Genomic DNA, 17,402 nt, shown 5'->3' on the forward strand with positions numbered 1-17,402 from the left:
ACAGAATATGTTCACTTGCTTTGATTTATATTACTGATGATTTACCATGTTCTCAAAGTTTGGCCTGCTTCTTGTAAAATGTCAAAAGCTAAGTAATTATCTGTTCTTTAAAATTCAGTTATGGTGAAGTTTCATTTGAATGAAATATTAGACATTTAAAATGAACTCAATTCCTACTTTTTTTTTTTTTTTTTTTGAGACAGAGTCTCACTCTGTCGCCCAGGCTGGAGTGCAGTGGCACAATCTCAGCTCGCTGCAACCTCTGCCTCCCTGGTTCAAGCGATTCTCCTGCCACGGCCTCCCGAGTAGCTGGGACTACACGTGCCCACCACCACGCCCGGCTAATTTTTTTGTATTTTTAGTAGAGACGGAGTTTCACTGTGTTAGCCAGGATGGTCTCGATCTTCTGACCTCGTGATCCGCCAGCCTTGGCCTCCCAAAGTGCTGGGATTACAGGTGTGAGCCACCGCACCCAGCCTACATTTTTAATTATGGTGTGCACATATGTTAAACTTTTATACAGAACAATCATTTTATAAGTAAGCCAAGTTAAATAATTCATTTTTATATTCTTACGCCAGAGTCTTCAGATTTATAAAGGACAATAATAAAATAAGTAGTAAAAATATGTATGCTTGTGTGTATCTCTATTTCCACACCCCTGCATTATTTTCCCCAGAAAAAGGCCAAAAAAGTTTACCCCTCTAGCCAAAAGTTCATTATTTAATTCCTCTTGCCTTGATTTGACATTAAACCCAGGGCTACATTTCCCAAAACTAGTTCTTAGGTGTGGAATGCCTTATATAAAGTGCAATTTGTGAAAATGCAAAAAAATTTTTACTCACAAGTAGCTATAAACAAGGCAGGCACTTTCATACCCTTAAGCTTTGAGAATAGATGTGTACACAGAAATATAAGGTGCATGTAAATGGTCCTTCTCCGGTGTGTTTAACTGATTGTCAGCGTAGCCTTGTCACAGAGCATACCCAGCATTCCAGCACCAGGAACAAACCCAGGCCCCATCAGATGGCGAACAGACCTACCTACACCAAATCACACGCACACACTCACAGCTGCAGTTTGTGCCCTTGCTCCCACAGACTCATGTCCTCGGGAACCTTCACTTGGATACTGGGTGCCCCCCATCACAGCTCAGCATCCACACAGGGAAATTCCTTGTGCTGCTTTTGTCACTTATAATTTCTCCTTTTGATCCAAATTGTTTGTGTTTCTGTTTGTTTTTTTAACTATAAACTCTGTGAGCTCAGGATCTATATCTGAGTCAATGCTGCATACCCCACAGCAAGGCTACCTATTATCGGTGCTTAATAATGTGTTCAAATGGATGCAGAGACACAGAATCATGTGGCCAGAATGAGGTCATGCCAAGCTTCTGACATTTGGTTCAGGCCTCCTGGCTTCTCATCTCTCTAGAGGACTCCCACAGATACTCATGCGCCTGCTGATGAGTACAGGCCTGGAGCCCACAAAGCAGCTCAGAAGAGGAGGGGAATGAGTGGGAAGTGGGAGGCAGGACTGTTAGAGGTAGCAATGAAAAGACTCAGGAAGCGAACGAACGTGGGTATGTGGGCATAGACCCCAGATGGCCCAGCCTTGGTTGCTTGGTTCCTTCCACACCTTGACACTTCAGTGGGTTCTGAGGGATATCTCTCCAGACCACAAGGCCTTTTAAAAGGAAAGGGCAACCTTGCCTCTCTGATGGTCCTGACCTACAGGTCAGTGCACTATCCACATAAGAGTCCGTGGCTTCACTCTCTACAGACTGAACTGGGGGTGGGGGGCACCCATGTCCTTCCTGAGGAATGCTAGCCAGCTGTCATAGCAGGTGTTCCCTAGGGAGACAGGCCAGCAGGGCATTGTTGGCTCTCGGCAGTATCCATCTGTCTTGGCCCGGGAGTGGCGGCTCAGAGGGCTTTGAGTCTGGCTGCCCCTCGGAGGCATCACCCAAGGGCAGCCGCTCAGCTACCTGTGATGCCAAACAACTCCTGCATGAGGGGCGTAGCAAACGGGTGTATGTCCTGGATGCGCAGCAGCCGCTGGGTGTGCTGGGCGTTGATGCTGCGGAGCTCGGTGAGCATAGCCATGATCTTCAGGAACAGGAACCTGCGTGCCAGCCAGAGAAAAGGTTGTGGGTGCAGCCTGCCCTTTCCCTGACCCACAAGCCTCAGGGCTGCTCTGAGGCCACACAAGCATAATCTCTGGACATTTCAGGTCAGCCAAGAGACAAGGCTTGGCTGAATTCCGTAAGCTTCTCTTTTACCCCGTGGATGAGAAAGGCAGAACAGCCTGCCCGATACTCTCCCCACTCCATCCCATCCATGGGAGTTGTGTCTTTTTTTTTTTTCTTTAAAGAGACAGGATCTCACTCTGTCACCCAGGCTAGAGCATGATGGCACGATCATGGACTCACTGCTGTGTCAAACTCCTGGACTCAAGAGACCTCCAGCCCCAGCCTCAGCCTCCTGGGTAGCTAGGACTAGAGCACATGCCACCATACCTGGCTAATTTTTTAAATTTTTTCTAGAGTTGGGGTCTGGCTATGTTGCCCAGGCTGGTTTTGAACTCCTGGCCCCAAGGGATCCTCCTGTCTTGACCTCCCAAAGTACTGGGATTATAGGTGTGAGCCACGACACCCAGATGCGGGAGTTGCATCTTTGTACACAGAGACCTCCGTGGGAAAATCTAGATATTGCAGCTACCAGTTTGGGGGTGTGGAGCTGTCACTGCCTTCGTTAATGTCCAGGGGCCAGGACTGAGCAGAGTCGTTGTGGAGGTTAGGGGCTGCAGGCTGGAATCCCTTCCTGGAACTAGCTTTGGATCTAGTGTCTGAGATGTACCATATGCCTCAGTATCCCCATGCTGGAAAAGAAAGCTGGCACTTCCAGCCTCCTGCCTGCATACAAGGAAGGGTTGAGCAAATAAAGATATGGCCACTCCCAGCATCCCAGGACACCAAGCCAAAAAGAAAGCTGTGCAGGCCAAATAAGGATTTCAGTTTATAGGTTCACACTATAATACTCAGTTGGCCTTAACCCTTCATGGCCTTGGGCTCAGTAAAATCCAAGTTTGTCTCTGGGCCTGTGGGCATCAGTCTGGGCAGTAGGTCACAGGAGCTACTGAGGACCAGTGAAGGTATAGAAGCCCCTTTCTGGGCCACGTCCCCCTGTTTGCTTGTGTTTTTCCTGGGAAGTGGTTAGGTAGTGCTCAAAAGTGTGAGCTGTGGACCTGGTCTCACTGGGTCTACCTCCAGATGCCACCCTCTGGCCATGAAGCCTTGGGCAATTTCCCTGAACCTCGGCTCCCTCACACCACCCTCACGGGTCCTCAACCCTGCTGTGCTCACCTATGAGCAGGCTGGGGCCGATTGCATTCAATGTAGGACTTCAGAGTAATGGCGAATTGCTCCTGCAGCTGGTCCACCACGCGGTGCTGCACCACACCTGGGCGGTCTGGAGGGGAGGGGAGGGAGGTGTGGTGCAAGATCATGGGGCAAAGACAAGCTCAGTTCAGCCCAGAGTCGAGGCATTGCTCGCCAACCACCTTCCAGAGCTGGAGTCACCCAGGCAGGGAAGTGAGGGAAGACCAGGGCTCGGCATCACTCACTGGCCCCAGGAGAAACCAGCGAGAGCCCCCATCCTGGCTGCGCAGTGAATGAGGAGCAAGGCCATGGACTGGGACCTTCCCTGGGGAGGGCAGATAAGGCTGGAGGGATGTCAGGCAGCCTAGGCGAGACCCTCACCTGGGGAGAAGAGGGAGATGGCCTGCATCAGCACATACTCCTCCTCATGCAGCTGCAGCTTCTTCAGCATGTAGTGGAATTTCAGCATGGGCTCCAGTAGAAGTTGCTGGAAGCCACCTGTGGATGGTAACAGGATGGAGGGGCAGCTTCTCAGCAAGCTGACCAAGATCCAGTCATCCCTCACCAATATCTTGTTTTCCACCACTCCATCTTCCTGCCCTGCCATCCCAGAACCTGCATATCCTGGCGTAGCTCCCTTCCTCCCATAACTGCAGTGTTTCCCTCCTTCTGCCAGGGCAGGCAGGCTCTCTTGGGCACCTGCAGTGTCTTCCAAGCAGTAGGACAGCCGGCCACACTCCCAGGTTCCAGTCTCCGCATTGAATACTGTGTTGAATCTCAGCTGACACAGCTCAAAAGTGGCCCCCTTCAGCAGGGAGATCTGGTCCTCGATGGGCAAGTCCCTGGCAGCAAGGATGGGGAGGGGAGGACAGCTCCCTGGGAGGTGGCCCACAGGCCGGCGCCAGCAGCCATCCCATAATCCAGAAGTTGGGGCGAGAGGAAGAGAGAGGATGGCTCCTTTCCCTGAGGATGACTGTGGCTGCTGTCTGGCTGCCTCTCATCTCTCCCCTCACAACCTAGCAGACAGTTCTGCCCTGCAGCATCCTCTCCTCCCCTGCTACCTCCAGGAACTCCACCCACTGAACTTGGCATCCAGGTCCCTTACAGCTTGGCCCCATCTCCTTCAACTCTCATACAATTCCTGACCTACAGCCGTGCTTTGGCTTCTGGTCCCTGGCCTCCTCCTTTCTGCCTCAGTTTACCCCTTGGAATGACTGCCCCTTTAGTATATCCTGCTAGCCCCTCAGGCCAAGCTATGTCTTTGCCCCTCTCAGAAGTCTTTCCAGAGTGCAGTCTCCCCTTTCCAGAGTGCAAGTGCCACACTTTTGGCCTGAGCTCCAGCAGTGAAGATGTTTGCTTCCTGCTCTCGGTGTTGGGTTTAATGTGCACACACGTATTTCTACTGCTTCCCTGCAGCCCAGATGCCTGCAGCTCTACTCCTAGCACCAGAGCACAGGCCTAGCCATGGAGGCAGCTTATCAAGCCTCTGAGATTATGGTTACATGGATACCCTTCCAGTCCTGCAGGGACCACTCCCTCCCAACCTGGGAGGGGCCCCCACCTCCCCCCTAAGGAGGCATTGCTTACAAGGAGGAAGCTTCACAGCCTGAGAGGGAGGCTGCTTACTCTGGGTTTTGAGGAAACACTACCTCTGGCCTTGGCCTCCTTGGGAATTCAGGCCCTGCGCTACTGGCGCCCATCCTTCTTTTAGATCCGTAACACTGAGCTACAGATGCCATGTAATTGATCTTACTCTTCTGTGCCTCCCCATTGCCCAGCTTAGGACCTGGCATCGAGCTGGCTTTGGTACTTCCAAATCTACCCTCCGCCACTGATTAGCTGTGACCTTGTACAAGTTTCTTATCCTTGGGGAACTTCAGTTTCTATCTGAGAATGAAGATGGCAGTGACACCTCGGGTCACTGTGCTCGACATTGGTGGCCATGAGAAATAGCAAGTGAGGAGCCCTGATGTTAAATTGTCAGTCACTGGATTTCACCAAAGAGCTTCCAATGTCCACATGTATAAGTAGGCTTCTCTCCCTGACCCTTTAAGCTAATTTGCCACCATCTGAACCCCATTCCAAACCTGCTGTCAGCATCACCCCATTAAATAAGTCATGCATGACTCCTACAGGGCCAGAGAAGAACCTCTGGGCTCCTAGACTATAACCTACCCTCAACCTGCTGAAGAAACCAGGAGCTTCTGGCAGGTGTGTTTCAGCCCCACTTGACCAGGCTTGGCAAGGCAAGGTGGCCTAACCAAGGACAGATACACCTGGCACCATCCCTAACCCTAAGACTGCAGACATATTCTGGGGCTGTGGTTCCTGCCACCCCAGTAAGTTCCCATGTCTCCCACTAACCCCAGTTGCCCCCATGGTTGTTGCCTCCACATCTAGCTCTGGGGAGACCTGACCCTTGGGCTCTGAGGACCACCCACCCTCCCCATGGCCTTCGCAGCCTTATCTTGTCTATTCCTCTCATTCTTTGCTCTGGAACTGTCAACATGTGATTCCTGCCCCTTTAAGGGAGAGTGGGAAAGACTATCTGAATGCCCACTCTGTGCTGGGTGCTCTTCAGATGTGTTCTTATTTCACAGAACAGCCCTGCAGGGGAGGCATTGCTAGCTCCCATTGAGCAGGTGAAGAGGCAGAGACGCTGGCAGGCCCACAGCCACAAAGCTAACCAGCCATACAGCGAGGGCTCTACTCCGCAGCAGCACTGGCTGCCCCGGGGAGCAGGGCACAGGAAAAGGAGGGTCTTCTGACAACAATATCCCCCAAATTCAGGATCTACCCCAGGCCCTTTGAACCTCCTGGCCACTTCCAGTTCCTTTCCACACCCAACCACCCAGTCTCCATGTCCTACCTGAAGTAGGAGATGACTTTGGCAAAGTTGATGATGCCTTTGAACATGTAGGTTGACATGTCAGCCATGTGGGGCAGCAGGGAGAAGATCTCTTTCCCACCATTGTCGGCTGGGGGTTTGTAGTTCCAGACACTGCCATCCTCCCCCCGCAGCTGCAGAGAGACCTTCACAGAGCACAGATCTTTCCTGACCTGGCTCCACTTGGCAGCTTCTTCCCTCGATGGGGCCTGCAGAGATTCTGGCAACTCGCAGCCACTGCTAAGCACCCCTGGCAGCTAGGACACATGCCAGGAGGCGGAGAGAGGAGAGACAGCATGTGCTTTCATAGACAGGTCCCAACTCAGGCCCCAGCCAAACAGGCACAGCCACAGTTGCAGCCCGAGAGGATGCATAAATGCAGGCATTCACACCCACACTCACGTGTGTGTCCACACACACACACACACACACAGCATTTGTTTCTTCTCTCTGGTGTTCTCTATGAGATGAAGGTGATTTGGGGATCTATGAATTAATGGTCACACACATCCCTGCTTGGTTAAAATGGAGGGTAAGGCGGACTCCAACCATGGTGTGTCATTCCAAGCATTCCAGATGTTGGGCTCAGGAGACTCAGAAGGTTTAGGGTGCTATGGATGGGAAGAGCAGATCTGAGGTCACTGGGCTAATCCAGTTCTTTGGGCTATCAGTGCAAAGGGGAAGGAGGGCGCTTAGAGCACAGACATGGTTAATGTGCTGGGATCAAGAAACACCAGTTTACGAAAGTCACACCCCCGACACGTCCTGACCCTGTCCTCATAAAGCCCCGAATGCCAGCAACACTGGGGAACTGCCTAGCTTTCCCTCCACTTATTGCTCAGACCCAGTTCCTACCTGCTTTAAAGGAGAGAGCAGCGATTTTCAAACCTGAGCCTGCAACAGAATCACCGGGGGCTCCTGCCCCTCCCTGGAGCTTCTGATTCAGGAGGTCTGAGGTGACCTGAAAATCTGCATGCTGATGCTGCTGACCCAGGGACCACACTTTGAGAACCTTTGGGAATGAGACTAAAACTTTGAGGAGCTAGCACAGATGCAGGACCAGCTCTCCAAATCTACCCTCCACCACTGATTAGCTGTGACCTTGTACAAGTTTCTTGTCCTTGGGGAACCTCCGTTTCTATGTGAGAATGAAGATGGCAGTGACACCTTGGGCCACTGTGCAGTTCCTCCTACCCGGAAATTCTTGAAATGGGAGAAGGTAGTGTCAAAGGTTTTCATCTGAGCATCCATCAGCTCCCTGATCATCATCCGCTGCTCCTCTGTCAGCCCCTGCACTCCCAGTGACTGAGTCCCGATCCGTTCTCTCTTCTTCTTCTTGATCAAGGCCCGCCTCTCCTCCACCGCCCTGTCCGACATGATCACTGCGGGGACAGCGACGCTGGCTCAGGCACACGTGCCCCTGGTCAGCCTCCAGCCCCCCGGGGAGCCACTGCGTAACCCTCTCAAGGCAACAGAAGGCGTTAGGCAAAAGGGAAAGTAACGGTGACAGGCAATTCTCCCCTGTCTGGACTCAGGAGGCCTGTGGGCTCCTCTAGAGAAACACCTGGGTGAGGACAGAGGTGAGGTGCGGCTGGTGTGTCGCCCTCTGCATTGGGGTTTGTGGGGACACTGTGGGGCGCTGGCAAGAGCACGGGCTTCAGAATCCAAAGGCTCTGGGTTTGCGTGAAAGCTTTACCACTTACTACCTGTGACCCCAAGCAACCTCCTTAGCCTCTCCTGCCTTCAGTTTTCTCCTTTGTGATCCGGAGAAACCGTGTTTACCTCGCATCGCTGTTAAATGAGACCTTGCATGTAGGGTGCCTAATATAGTTCCTGGTACATAAGAGATGTTCAGTAAATGGCATCTACAATTCTCATTTTCTGGTGAATTATATACCGAGACTCTTCAGAGGTGTCTGGGTCTCCAAGACCCTAGAGAGCTGGGCTACAGCTTAGCAAGAAATAGCAACTCCAGACACTTCCTATATAGCCCAGAGCCTTAGGGTCTTCTGTGGATTTCTGGAGCCCACTCGTGTGTGTAGAGCAAAGCTATGAGGTCCTTGGTGGGGAGAGATCAAGAATGCCTGCCAGCAGCCTAGAGAACTTGTCCTTGAAAGAAGCAGCTTTGGGTCCCTTTGTGTTCCATGGAGACAAATATGCACTAGAAACATCTAGCCTTTCCCGCATGAGCCTTAATCTCATAGTGACCTAGGAGCACAAATATATCAAAGTTAAATAGGTAGAATGAGAACACCTCATGCCACCTGTCTGCAAACAGTTCCCCTATAAAGATCCAGGTCTGGGGTAGCTGGTGGGGCTAGCAGCTAGAAGGCCCGGGGTCCTATCACCCATGTGGCTCCTGCTTCCCTCCCCCAGATTCACACTCCTACCCGCAAATGTGGTTTCAAACCATTACAACAATTATGAAGGGGACAAAAAGAATGATGGAGGAGCGACTGAGGGGAGACAGAGGGCACGCCCTGTCCAGGGCTGCCCAGCACACATCCCAGGGCAGAGATTACCGACTCCCTCCATCTCCCAGAGGGCCGGCTGCAAGCGCTCCCCCAGGTGGCTGCCTGTTGCACACGGACACCAGCTCACATGTGCACGTGTGTTCACGCGCACACTTGGCGCGCCTCTCCACACAAGCATGCACACACCCACGGCACGTCCCTACTCAGAGCTCTGCACCCCGGCCCCGGCCCCGGCCCGCCCGCGAGGCCCACTGCTCACTCTCCTTCTTCATGCCGCTCTCCAGGCACTTGCGCAGGCGGCAGGCCTGGCACTGTCGCCGGGTCTTCCGGGTGATCTCGCAGGCGCCCTTCCGGAAGGGGCACCTCAGCCGGGCGTTGCGTTTCATGGCCCTCCTGTGAGAGAACGGGGAGCAGAAGGGAGGATGCACGGGTGCCCGGGCCCTCGGCCTGGGGATCCGGGCCACACCACCTCCCTCAACAGCCCCTACCGACTCGGGGAGGGGGACACTAGCCTTTGCGTCCCAGCTCGGTCAGGTTTTATGGGAAGGGTGTAGGTGGGCATGCCTAGAGGTCCAGGACTCAGCTAGAGGGGGCAGAGCCGGGGAGGAGACCTTTTCTGGCCATTCCGGCAGGAAATGGGACACGTGCTTTTCGCTGGCGAGGGCAGCCCCAGAACCACTTTCTGGGACACTTCCGCTTCAGGCCCATCCTCAGCGCCTTCCCTTCTTCCTGAAACACCTGTCCCCTCCTCTTCCACACCCTTGTTACCAGAAAGTTTCCATGGAGATGGGCCTCTCCCTCGATTTCCCCTCCTTAAAGGAGGGAGCCGAGGAAACCTGACCCCAGGAGGGTAAGAAACCAGAGAAGCACCCCGCCACCCCGCCACCCACGTCCCCAGCTCCCCTTCCAGACTGGGCGGCCAGGGAGGAAGGGGTGAACTATGGGGAAGTTTTTCTACCCTACGGGGCAGCGGCTTCCCCATGGCAGAGTGGATTCCCCTCGGTGACCTAGGGGGCAAAGAGGTCGAGCGCCTGCAAAAGAAGAGTGTGCAGGCGGGACCCACGGGCCCCGCACACCCCTCTCTGCCGTGCGCAGAGAGGCAATGGGGCAGATGCCTTTTGGAGACCCTGGTAGAAGATCTCCTCCTCCCAGCCCAGAAGTCCTGCCTGTTCCACAGAAGACACAGTCAGTGCAGCCCTACCTTTACTTTCCCCATCTCCACAGCTGGATGGAAAGAAACAATTTCTCCCTTGGCTCTGGCCTCTGATTCTGGTCCAGAGTAGAAACTGAGGGAAGGCTGGCCCAGGAGCATGGAACAGCCAGGTAGGGCTGCAGAGATTCCCCAGGGCAGGCCTGGGAAGCTGAGCCAAGCGCGCAGTGACCCGGCAGGTTTGAGCTTGGAGGCCTCGGGCCTCGGACCAGCGACCAGCCCAGGGACATGTTCTTCACAGATGCCATCCCTGCGTTTTGCCTTCCCAACTGGCCTGGGTAAGAAAGCTCTGATGCTACATGGAAGTCCACTGAGAATGGGTAAAAGATGAAACCGAGGCTCACATTAATTCAAGGTATGCTATGTATCAGATACTAGGCTAGGTATTTTGTAGTTTTGTAAATTTAGTTCTCAAACCCTGTGAAACTCACAATCTCATCTGCCTAGCACAGATGAGGGAGACTGAGGCTTGGAGACGATGGATCCCCAGCTGCCCTCCGGGTACATGACAAGCTGAAATTTGAATCCAGGTCTGCCTGACACTGGATTTAGCTTTTGCCCACTACAACATGTTGCCTCTTTCTGAGAGTCCCAGGAATAGTACCCAAACGAGGAAGGGAGAGCAGAAGATTCCCGCATGCTGAGGCAGGATGCATGGACACTGCTTGGGCAGCCTCTTCTGTGCCAGCAGCATCTGGAGCTGGTGCAGACATCCACCCTCTTCCATGCAGTCAAGTGGCGTGTGCCCAGCTCAGGGACATATCTGCTGCTCTTTGCTAGTGACTAGTTCCGGCATAGTCTGGGCCCAGCTCTAGCCAATTTGAGGGGACTCCTGGGAAAGATTTCCTTACTCTCAAAGATGGGCCTTTGTGCGCCTCTGCTGAACATAATGATTCCTGCCTGGAGCCCCAGCACTGTGTCCCCACAAGGGGAGCCAGACTGCAATCAGAGCTCTCAGGTGGGATGGCTGAAGAGAAAAATGGAAAGAACTGAGCTGCTGAACTCACCAACCTGGAGGCCTTCAGACTTCCTGTTAGGAGAGGTAACGCATTTTCCTTATTGCCAAACCAATTTGCGACAAGTGTCCTGTGACTTCTAGCTGAACCCAGTCTGACACTGCTGATGTGTCTCACCCCTGTTATAACTCAAGCAACATGAATGTTCATTTCTCCCCGGAACCTGCCCTTTTCCATTTGAATGCCCAGCCACCAGGAAGAACTCTGCAAAGGGCCGTCAGGCTGGCTGTCTTGGGAATGCATGAGGGTCCCACATGTGGCTCCTGAGATGGGAGCTGCTCCTTGCATACCCTGTGCCCTCCGGAGGGTGAACCTGGAGCACTTCCTCACACAAGGCTTTCTCCCCTCCCCACCCCTCTCCTCCCTTCGGTCTGCTTCTCTTCCCATGGTCTGAGCATTTATTTTATGCCATTCTTTATGTAACAACCACCCCAGAAGGCGGATGTGAACACTTGGATTTGGGGTTTTCAAATTCCTTATCTTTCACTGAGCCATTTTCCATTTTATTCAAGAACACATGGAGAAACCAAGGGATATCTTAATGGAAGGAGACCTTTCCTGGGTAGGACAGGAAGACTGAAGATGGAGGATTCCTCTGGGATATAAATGGCTCCCTTGAGACTAATTACAAGGTCTTTGGGTGGGCCACCAGCCCACAATCTGAACCTGGGGGACAGGTCAAGCTGAGGCCCTGAGACGTTACCCAGTGGGTTAGTGGCAGACCCCAGTTAGGTGTGACCCAGTGTGTCAGTGGTGGCACGTGGGTGAAGGCTGATGGGTAACTCTACCTGAAAAAGCCCTTGCATCCTTCACATGTCATGACATTGAAGTGATAGCCAGTGGCCTTGTCCCCACATACACGGCAGATTTGGGGACCCCCAACTTCCTTATCTGCGTTGACACTGGGCTTTCCAGGAACAGATTCTGTGTCCTCACAGTGTACAAAGTCAGCATGGTTCCAGCTTTCTTTGGGTCTCACCTCCAGGTTTGCTTCTGGGCCTCTTGGACTAGAAATGAGAAAACCACAGAGAATGAAAAGACTGGACAGGGATGTGCAGAGGCCTCAGAGGAAACGCTCTGTCCCTTCTGTGCATCACTCACATTTGGGCCTGTGAACTCAGGAGCTGACCTCTCATGGGGAAAAAAAGCTGGGAATGGGGGTTGGAATTGTTATAAAGAGAGCTGTAATCATGATGTTTTGTACACAAAAATAGAGCCCCGGAGTAGAACATGTGAACAAGAGCATGGGAAAGATAAGGGTAGGAGGGAGGAAGAAATGAGAAGAAAAGAGCGCAGACTGTCTGGGTCGGATCATGGAGGCCACAGCTGAGTGGACTGAGGTTAGGAGGCCACAACCTGGCCAGAGGTCTGAACCGGGAGCAGCTCATGGACAGATTACTTGTTCAAGATGATTTCTGGGATTGGGGACATTAAGGGAGGATAGTCCTTCAGGTAGGGTGTGGCCCAAGCTCCCACAGGGAGCTAGAAAGGCTGGGCAGAAAAAATTTTCAACTAAGTAGCCAGGCAGATGGGGAAAAAGTGGAGACATGGTGGGCAAGATCACAACGTGGGAAGAAAAATGGCCTGTGGTCCCAGCAGAGCTGGGGTCCAAGTGGATATTGAAGAACTTGTGCCTATTAATAGAGCTGTGGCTAAGCATGGTGGCTGATGCCTGTAATCCCAGGGCTCTGGGAGGCTGAGGCAAGAGGATCGCTTGAGCCTGGGAGTTTGAGACTAGCCTGGGCAGCAAAGTGAGATCTCGTTTTTACAAAAAATAAAAAAAACAGCCAAGATCGATGGCGTGAACCTATAGTCCCAGCTACTTGGGAAGCCGAGGTGGAAGGATCTCTTGAGCCTGAGGGTTTGAGGCTGCAGTGAGCTAGAATCATATCAGGGCACTCTAGCCTGGGTGACAAAGTGAGACCTCATCTATAAAAGAAAAAAAAAAAGAAAAAAAATTGAGCTGTACTCAAGGATGTCCTCCCCAGGCAACTTCCACCTTGAGAGCATAACTTGAATTCTACTTGGAACAGACACTGAGGACGTTCAGTAGAAATGGGGGATTGTCCTGTTACTACCATCCCCAAAAGTTTCTTTAGGCACTGACTGAAAAGGGCAGCCACGACCACAGATGATGATGCTTTTTCTAAAGCCAAAATTGAAACTTTAGTAAAATTCTAACACATAAATTTCTGTTTCCAACATCATGACAGATGACATCTGACAGTTTCACCTGTAAGAGTAAATGAGAAATTAATCTGTCTCTGACCCTGGCCCTCCATTACACTGTGAATAAAATACACTGACAGGAAACCTGAATTGAACAGGCATAGGGGAAAATCCCTGATTTTTCAAATCATAATCCTGACTTTATGTAGGCTTGCAGACAAAATGTATACTTTAGGTGTTCATAAAAACCTCAAGCCAAAAATTTGATTTAAGATTTAAAGTGCATTTGGGTTGGTAATTCTCCCAGATACCCACAAAAGCAGACAGAAATCCTCCTTTTTTTTCTCTTCTTTTCTTTTTTTTTTTTTTTTTGAGACCGAGTCTTGCTCTGTCACCCAGGCTGGAGTGCAGTGGCTCCATCTAAGCTCACTGCAACCTCTGCCTCCCGGGTTCAAGCGATTCTCCTGCCTCAGCCTCCTGAGTAGCTGGGACTACAGGCGCCCACCACCATGCCCGGCTGATTTTTGTATTTTCAGTAGAGGTGGGGTTTCACCATGTTGGTCAGGCTGTTCTCAAACTCCTGATCTCAAGTGATCTGCCCGCCTAAGCCTCCCAAAGTGCTGGGATTACAGGTGTGAGCCACCGTGCCTGGCCAGAAATCCTCCTTTTTGGGGGAACTCACTTTCCACTTTCTACCTAGGCACAAATAATCACATATAATTTCAAAGAAATATGAGCAAATACTCAGAAGTCATGAATGAAAAGACTGGCACAGCATGATGAGCAAGAGTCAGAAAAAAAAAAAAACAAAAAAACAACAAAAAAAAACTTCTAGAATTAGACATGAGAAGATGCCCTGAATTATCAAACACAGAAATGTTTAAATAAACAGTACAAGAGGTTGAAGACATAAATAAATAATAAACGACCATAACATTGACCAAGCAGATTTGAAAAATGAATAAAAATTTACTGTAAAAATCGGAATAAACAATGACTTCATAAACCAATAATAACAATATCTTGGGAGTTAGGAAAAGCAAAATACAGCTAAAATATGGATGGACACAGTAACTAAGGTTCTGTATTGTTGAAGGGAAAAAAAGATGGTAAATCTTAGATTTTGATTAGTAAGGTGTGCTTGTTGAAATGTCTAGGGTTATCACTAAAAGTCCAAAAATAGAATGCATGAATTGGAAGCTAATAGAAAGGAAAAAATGGAAGGAAAAAAGTTCAAAAGAAGGCAATTAGAGAGTTAAGAAACTGAAAGGGTGAGACAAATAGAAAACACAGATATGTGGTAGAAATACCAAATACGGAGCTGGGTGTGGTGGCTCATGCCTGTAATCCCAGCACTTTGGGAGGCCAAGGCAGGCGGATCACCTGAGGTTAGGAGTTTCAGACCAGCCTGGCCAACATGGTAAAACCCCATCTCTACTAAAGATACAAAAGGTTAGCCGGACGTGGTGGCAGGCACCTGTAATCCCAGCTACTCGGGAGGCTGAGCCAGGAGAATCGCTCAAACCCAAGAGGCAGAGGTTGCAGTGAGCCGAGATCGCGCCACTGCACTCTAGCCTGGACAATAAGAACAAAAGAAAACTTCATCTCAAAAAAAAAAAAAAAGATACCAACTATGTTGGTAGTTAAATGTAAATATATTAAATGTAAATATATATGTGTATATATATATATATATATATTTTTTTTTTTTTGAGACAGAGTCTCGCTCTGTCACCCAGGCTGGAGTGCAGTGGCATGATCTTGGCTCACTGCAAGCTCCGCCTCCTGGGTTGACGCCGTTCTCCTGCCTTAGCCTCCCGAGTAGCTGGGACTACAGGTGCCCGCCACCACGCCCGGCTAATTTTTTTGTATTTTTTTTAGTAGAGACAGGGTTTCACCATGTTGGCCAGGATGGTCTCAATCTCCTGACCTCATGATCTGCCTACCTCGGGCTCCCAAAGTGCTGGGATTACAGGCATGAGCCACTGCACCTGGCCATTAAATGTAAATATATTAAAGGACACTGTAGGACTGGATGTGGTGGCTCATGCCTGTAATCCCAGCACTTTGGGAGGCTGAGATGGGTCAATCACTTGAGGCCAGGAATTCAGGACTAGCCTGGCCAAAGTGGAGAAACCCCATCTGTACCAAAAATACAAAAATTAGCTGGGTGTGGTGGCACGTGCCTATAATCCCAGCTACTTGGGAGGCTGAGGCATGAGAATCGCTTGAACCTGGGAGGCAGAGGTTGCAGTGAGACAAGAATGAGCTACTGCACTCTAGCCTGGGCAACACAGCGAGACTCTGTCTCAAAAAAAAAAAAAATCACACTGAGAAAGATGGTTTCAGCAGATAGCTGCAGCAATCTTAGGTTCAGGATTAGTATTTTGGGACAGATTTTGTATTAGAGAATAAGGGATGGAACAGATACCAAAATGGAAACTAATGATTATTCAGGTCCTTTGTAAAATGTCACTCATTGTCTTAGTGCATTCAGGTTGTCATAACAAAATATCAGAAACTGAGTGGCTTATAAACAACAGAAATTTATCTCTCATGGTTCTGGAGGCTGAGAAGTCCAAGATTAAGGCATTGGTAGATTCAATGTCTGGTGAGAGCCTGCTTCCTATCATCTATGGCACTTTCTCCCTTTGTCCTCATATAGTGAAAGGGGCTAGCCAGCTAGCTCTTTGGGTCTCTGGGACCTCTCTCTCTCTCGCTCGCTCTCTTTTGAGACAGGAAAAAAAAAAAAAAGAAAAGGAAAAACTCTGTCACCCAGGCTGGAGTACAGTGGTGTGATCTCAGCTCATTGCAGCCTCTACCTCCTGGACTCAAGAAATCCTCCAACTCAGCCTCCTGGGACTACAGGTGCATGCCACCATACCCAGCTACTTTTTTTTTTTTTTTTTTCATTTTTAGTAGAGACAAAGTTTCCCCATATTGCCCAGGCTTCTCTGCAACTTCTGGGCTCAAGTGATCACCTGCCTCAGCCTCCCAAAGTGCTGGGATTACAGGCATGAGCCACCACACCTGGCCTCTGGGGTCTCATTCATGAGGACACTAACTCAATCATGAGGGTTCCACTCATGACCCAATCAACCCCCAAAGTCCCCACCTTCTAAAGCCATCACATTGGGGATGAGGATTTTAACATACAAATTTGGGGGAAACATAAACATTCAGAACATGGCACTCATTTATTCCTCATAACAATCATCACGGCATTTATCATATTGCTCAACAGACATGTGTTGAGCATCTACTACACACCAGATATATTCTGTTGTATATTCCAAATAACTTGGAAGTTACTCTTATGACAAAAACCCAGGGACTTTACAAAACCCTCTAACTGTTCACAGACACAAAGAGTGTTCCAAAATCAAAGAGCATCACAGGCAGGCAGAGAAAATTTTATTAGCAGGATAGTATTTCAGAGTGTACATTAAAGGAGAACAACTTCCTTTAAATATTCAGCATCATTCAGGAGCCATGAGGGATAGCAGCACCTGGAGCAATGGAGACAGTTGGCAAAGATTCTGCACATCAATTATGAACTTTGGACAATTGAAGATGGTGAGATAGTGCTTTCTCAGCAATAAATATAAATGCTCTTCCCCATAATGGAAGTGACAAGTACAACATGACTACATGAATCACAGGAGAAGCCCACAGGTGACATGGACCAAGAAGATAAAAGAAATGTCACCAAAGGACCAGAGAAAGGACATTTACTTAAATCATGTCTAATTTACACTTTCCCCAATTTCTTAATGAGGAGATAGTAGAATTAATGCCAGAATCTCATTCCACAGTATTTATATAACTTTCATTTTGTTTTGCCCAAGTGTTAAGCAAGCCGACTCTGGCACATTCTGTAGTTCCTTCTGTCATATGCTTATGAAGCCCCAGCTAGAGAACCCATGACAGCTGTTATCCAAGGTGGCCCCCAGGAGCCATGGCCCGAAAGATTCACACCCTTGTGCAGCCCCCTCCCATAATGAGTCTAGGATGGTCTGTGACTTGCTTAGTTAATAGAATGTGGAGAAGAGACAATTCTGGGCCTATGCTGTAAGACCCAGTAGCTTCTGCTTTTGTCTTTGGAGAACCCTAAGCCACCGTGTAACAAAGTCTGGCTACCCTGCTCAGTGACCATCCAAAGAGACCATGCGGAGAGGCCATGTGAAGAGGGAGAGGCCTGAGATCGCACCGATGAGACAGGCCCCGCCACCCCAGCCTCCTGGCCACCCTCACCAAACAGCAGATG

The 17,402-nt window shown here is 50.2% G+C and overlaps 1 protein-coding gene across 1 annotated transcript; it reads right to left on the bottom strand.

Moving 5' to 3' along the window:
- Positions 1 to 1,979: 1,979 nt before the first annotated feature.
- NR1I2 (nuclear receptor subfamily 1 group I member 2) lies at positions 1,980 to 11,966 on the bottom strand. Its single transcript, XM_032149117.2, has 8 exons — positions 11,755 to 11,966; positions 9,000 to 9,133; positions 7,461 to 7,648; positions 6,249 to 6,412; positions 4,079 to 4,221; positions 3,761 to 3,877; positions 3,365 to 3,470; positions 1,980 to 2,124 (listed from the first exon to the last, which is right to left on the bottom strand). The coding sequence occupies exons 1-8, from the start codon at positions 11,784 to 11,786 to the stop codon at positions 1,980 to 1,982; spliced, it is 1,029 nt and encodes a 342-aa protein (XP_032005008.1). The 5' UTR covers positions 11,787 to 11,966.
- Between the last annotated feature and the right edge of the window lie 5,436 nt (positions 11,967 to 17,402).

This window comes from Hylobates moloch, unplaced genomic scaffold (genome assembly GCF_009828535.3).
Source record: "Hylobates moloch isolate HMO894 unplaced genomic scaffold, HMol_V3 SCAFFOLD_4, whole genome shotgun sequence".
Classification (NCBI taxonomy): domain Eukaryota; kingdom Metazoa; phylum Chordata; class Mammalia; order Primates; family Hylobatidae; genus Hylobates; species Hylobates moloch.

Coding starts and splice junctions, on each gene's coding strand:
- NR1I2 (XM_032149117.2), bottom strand. CDS start 11,786: ATGACATGTGAAGGATGCAAGGGCTTTTTCAG. Junction 4,222..6,248: donor AAAGTCATCTCCTACTTCAG/GTAGGACATGGA, acceptor CCTTGCTGCCAG/GGACTTGCCCATCGAGGACC. Junction 2,125..3,364: donor CGGCCCCAGCCTGCTCATAG/GTGAGCACAGCA, acceptor GCTGGCACGCAG/GTTCCTGTTCCTGAAGATCA.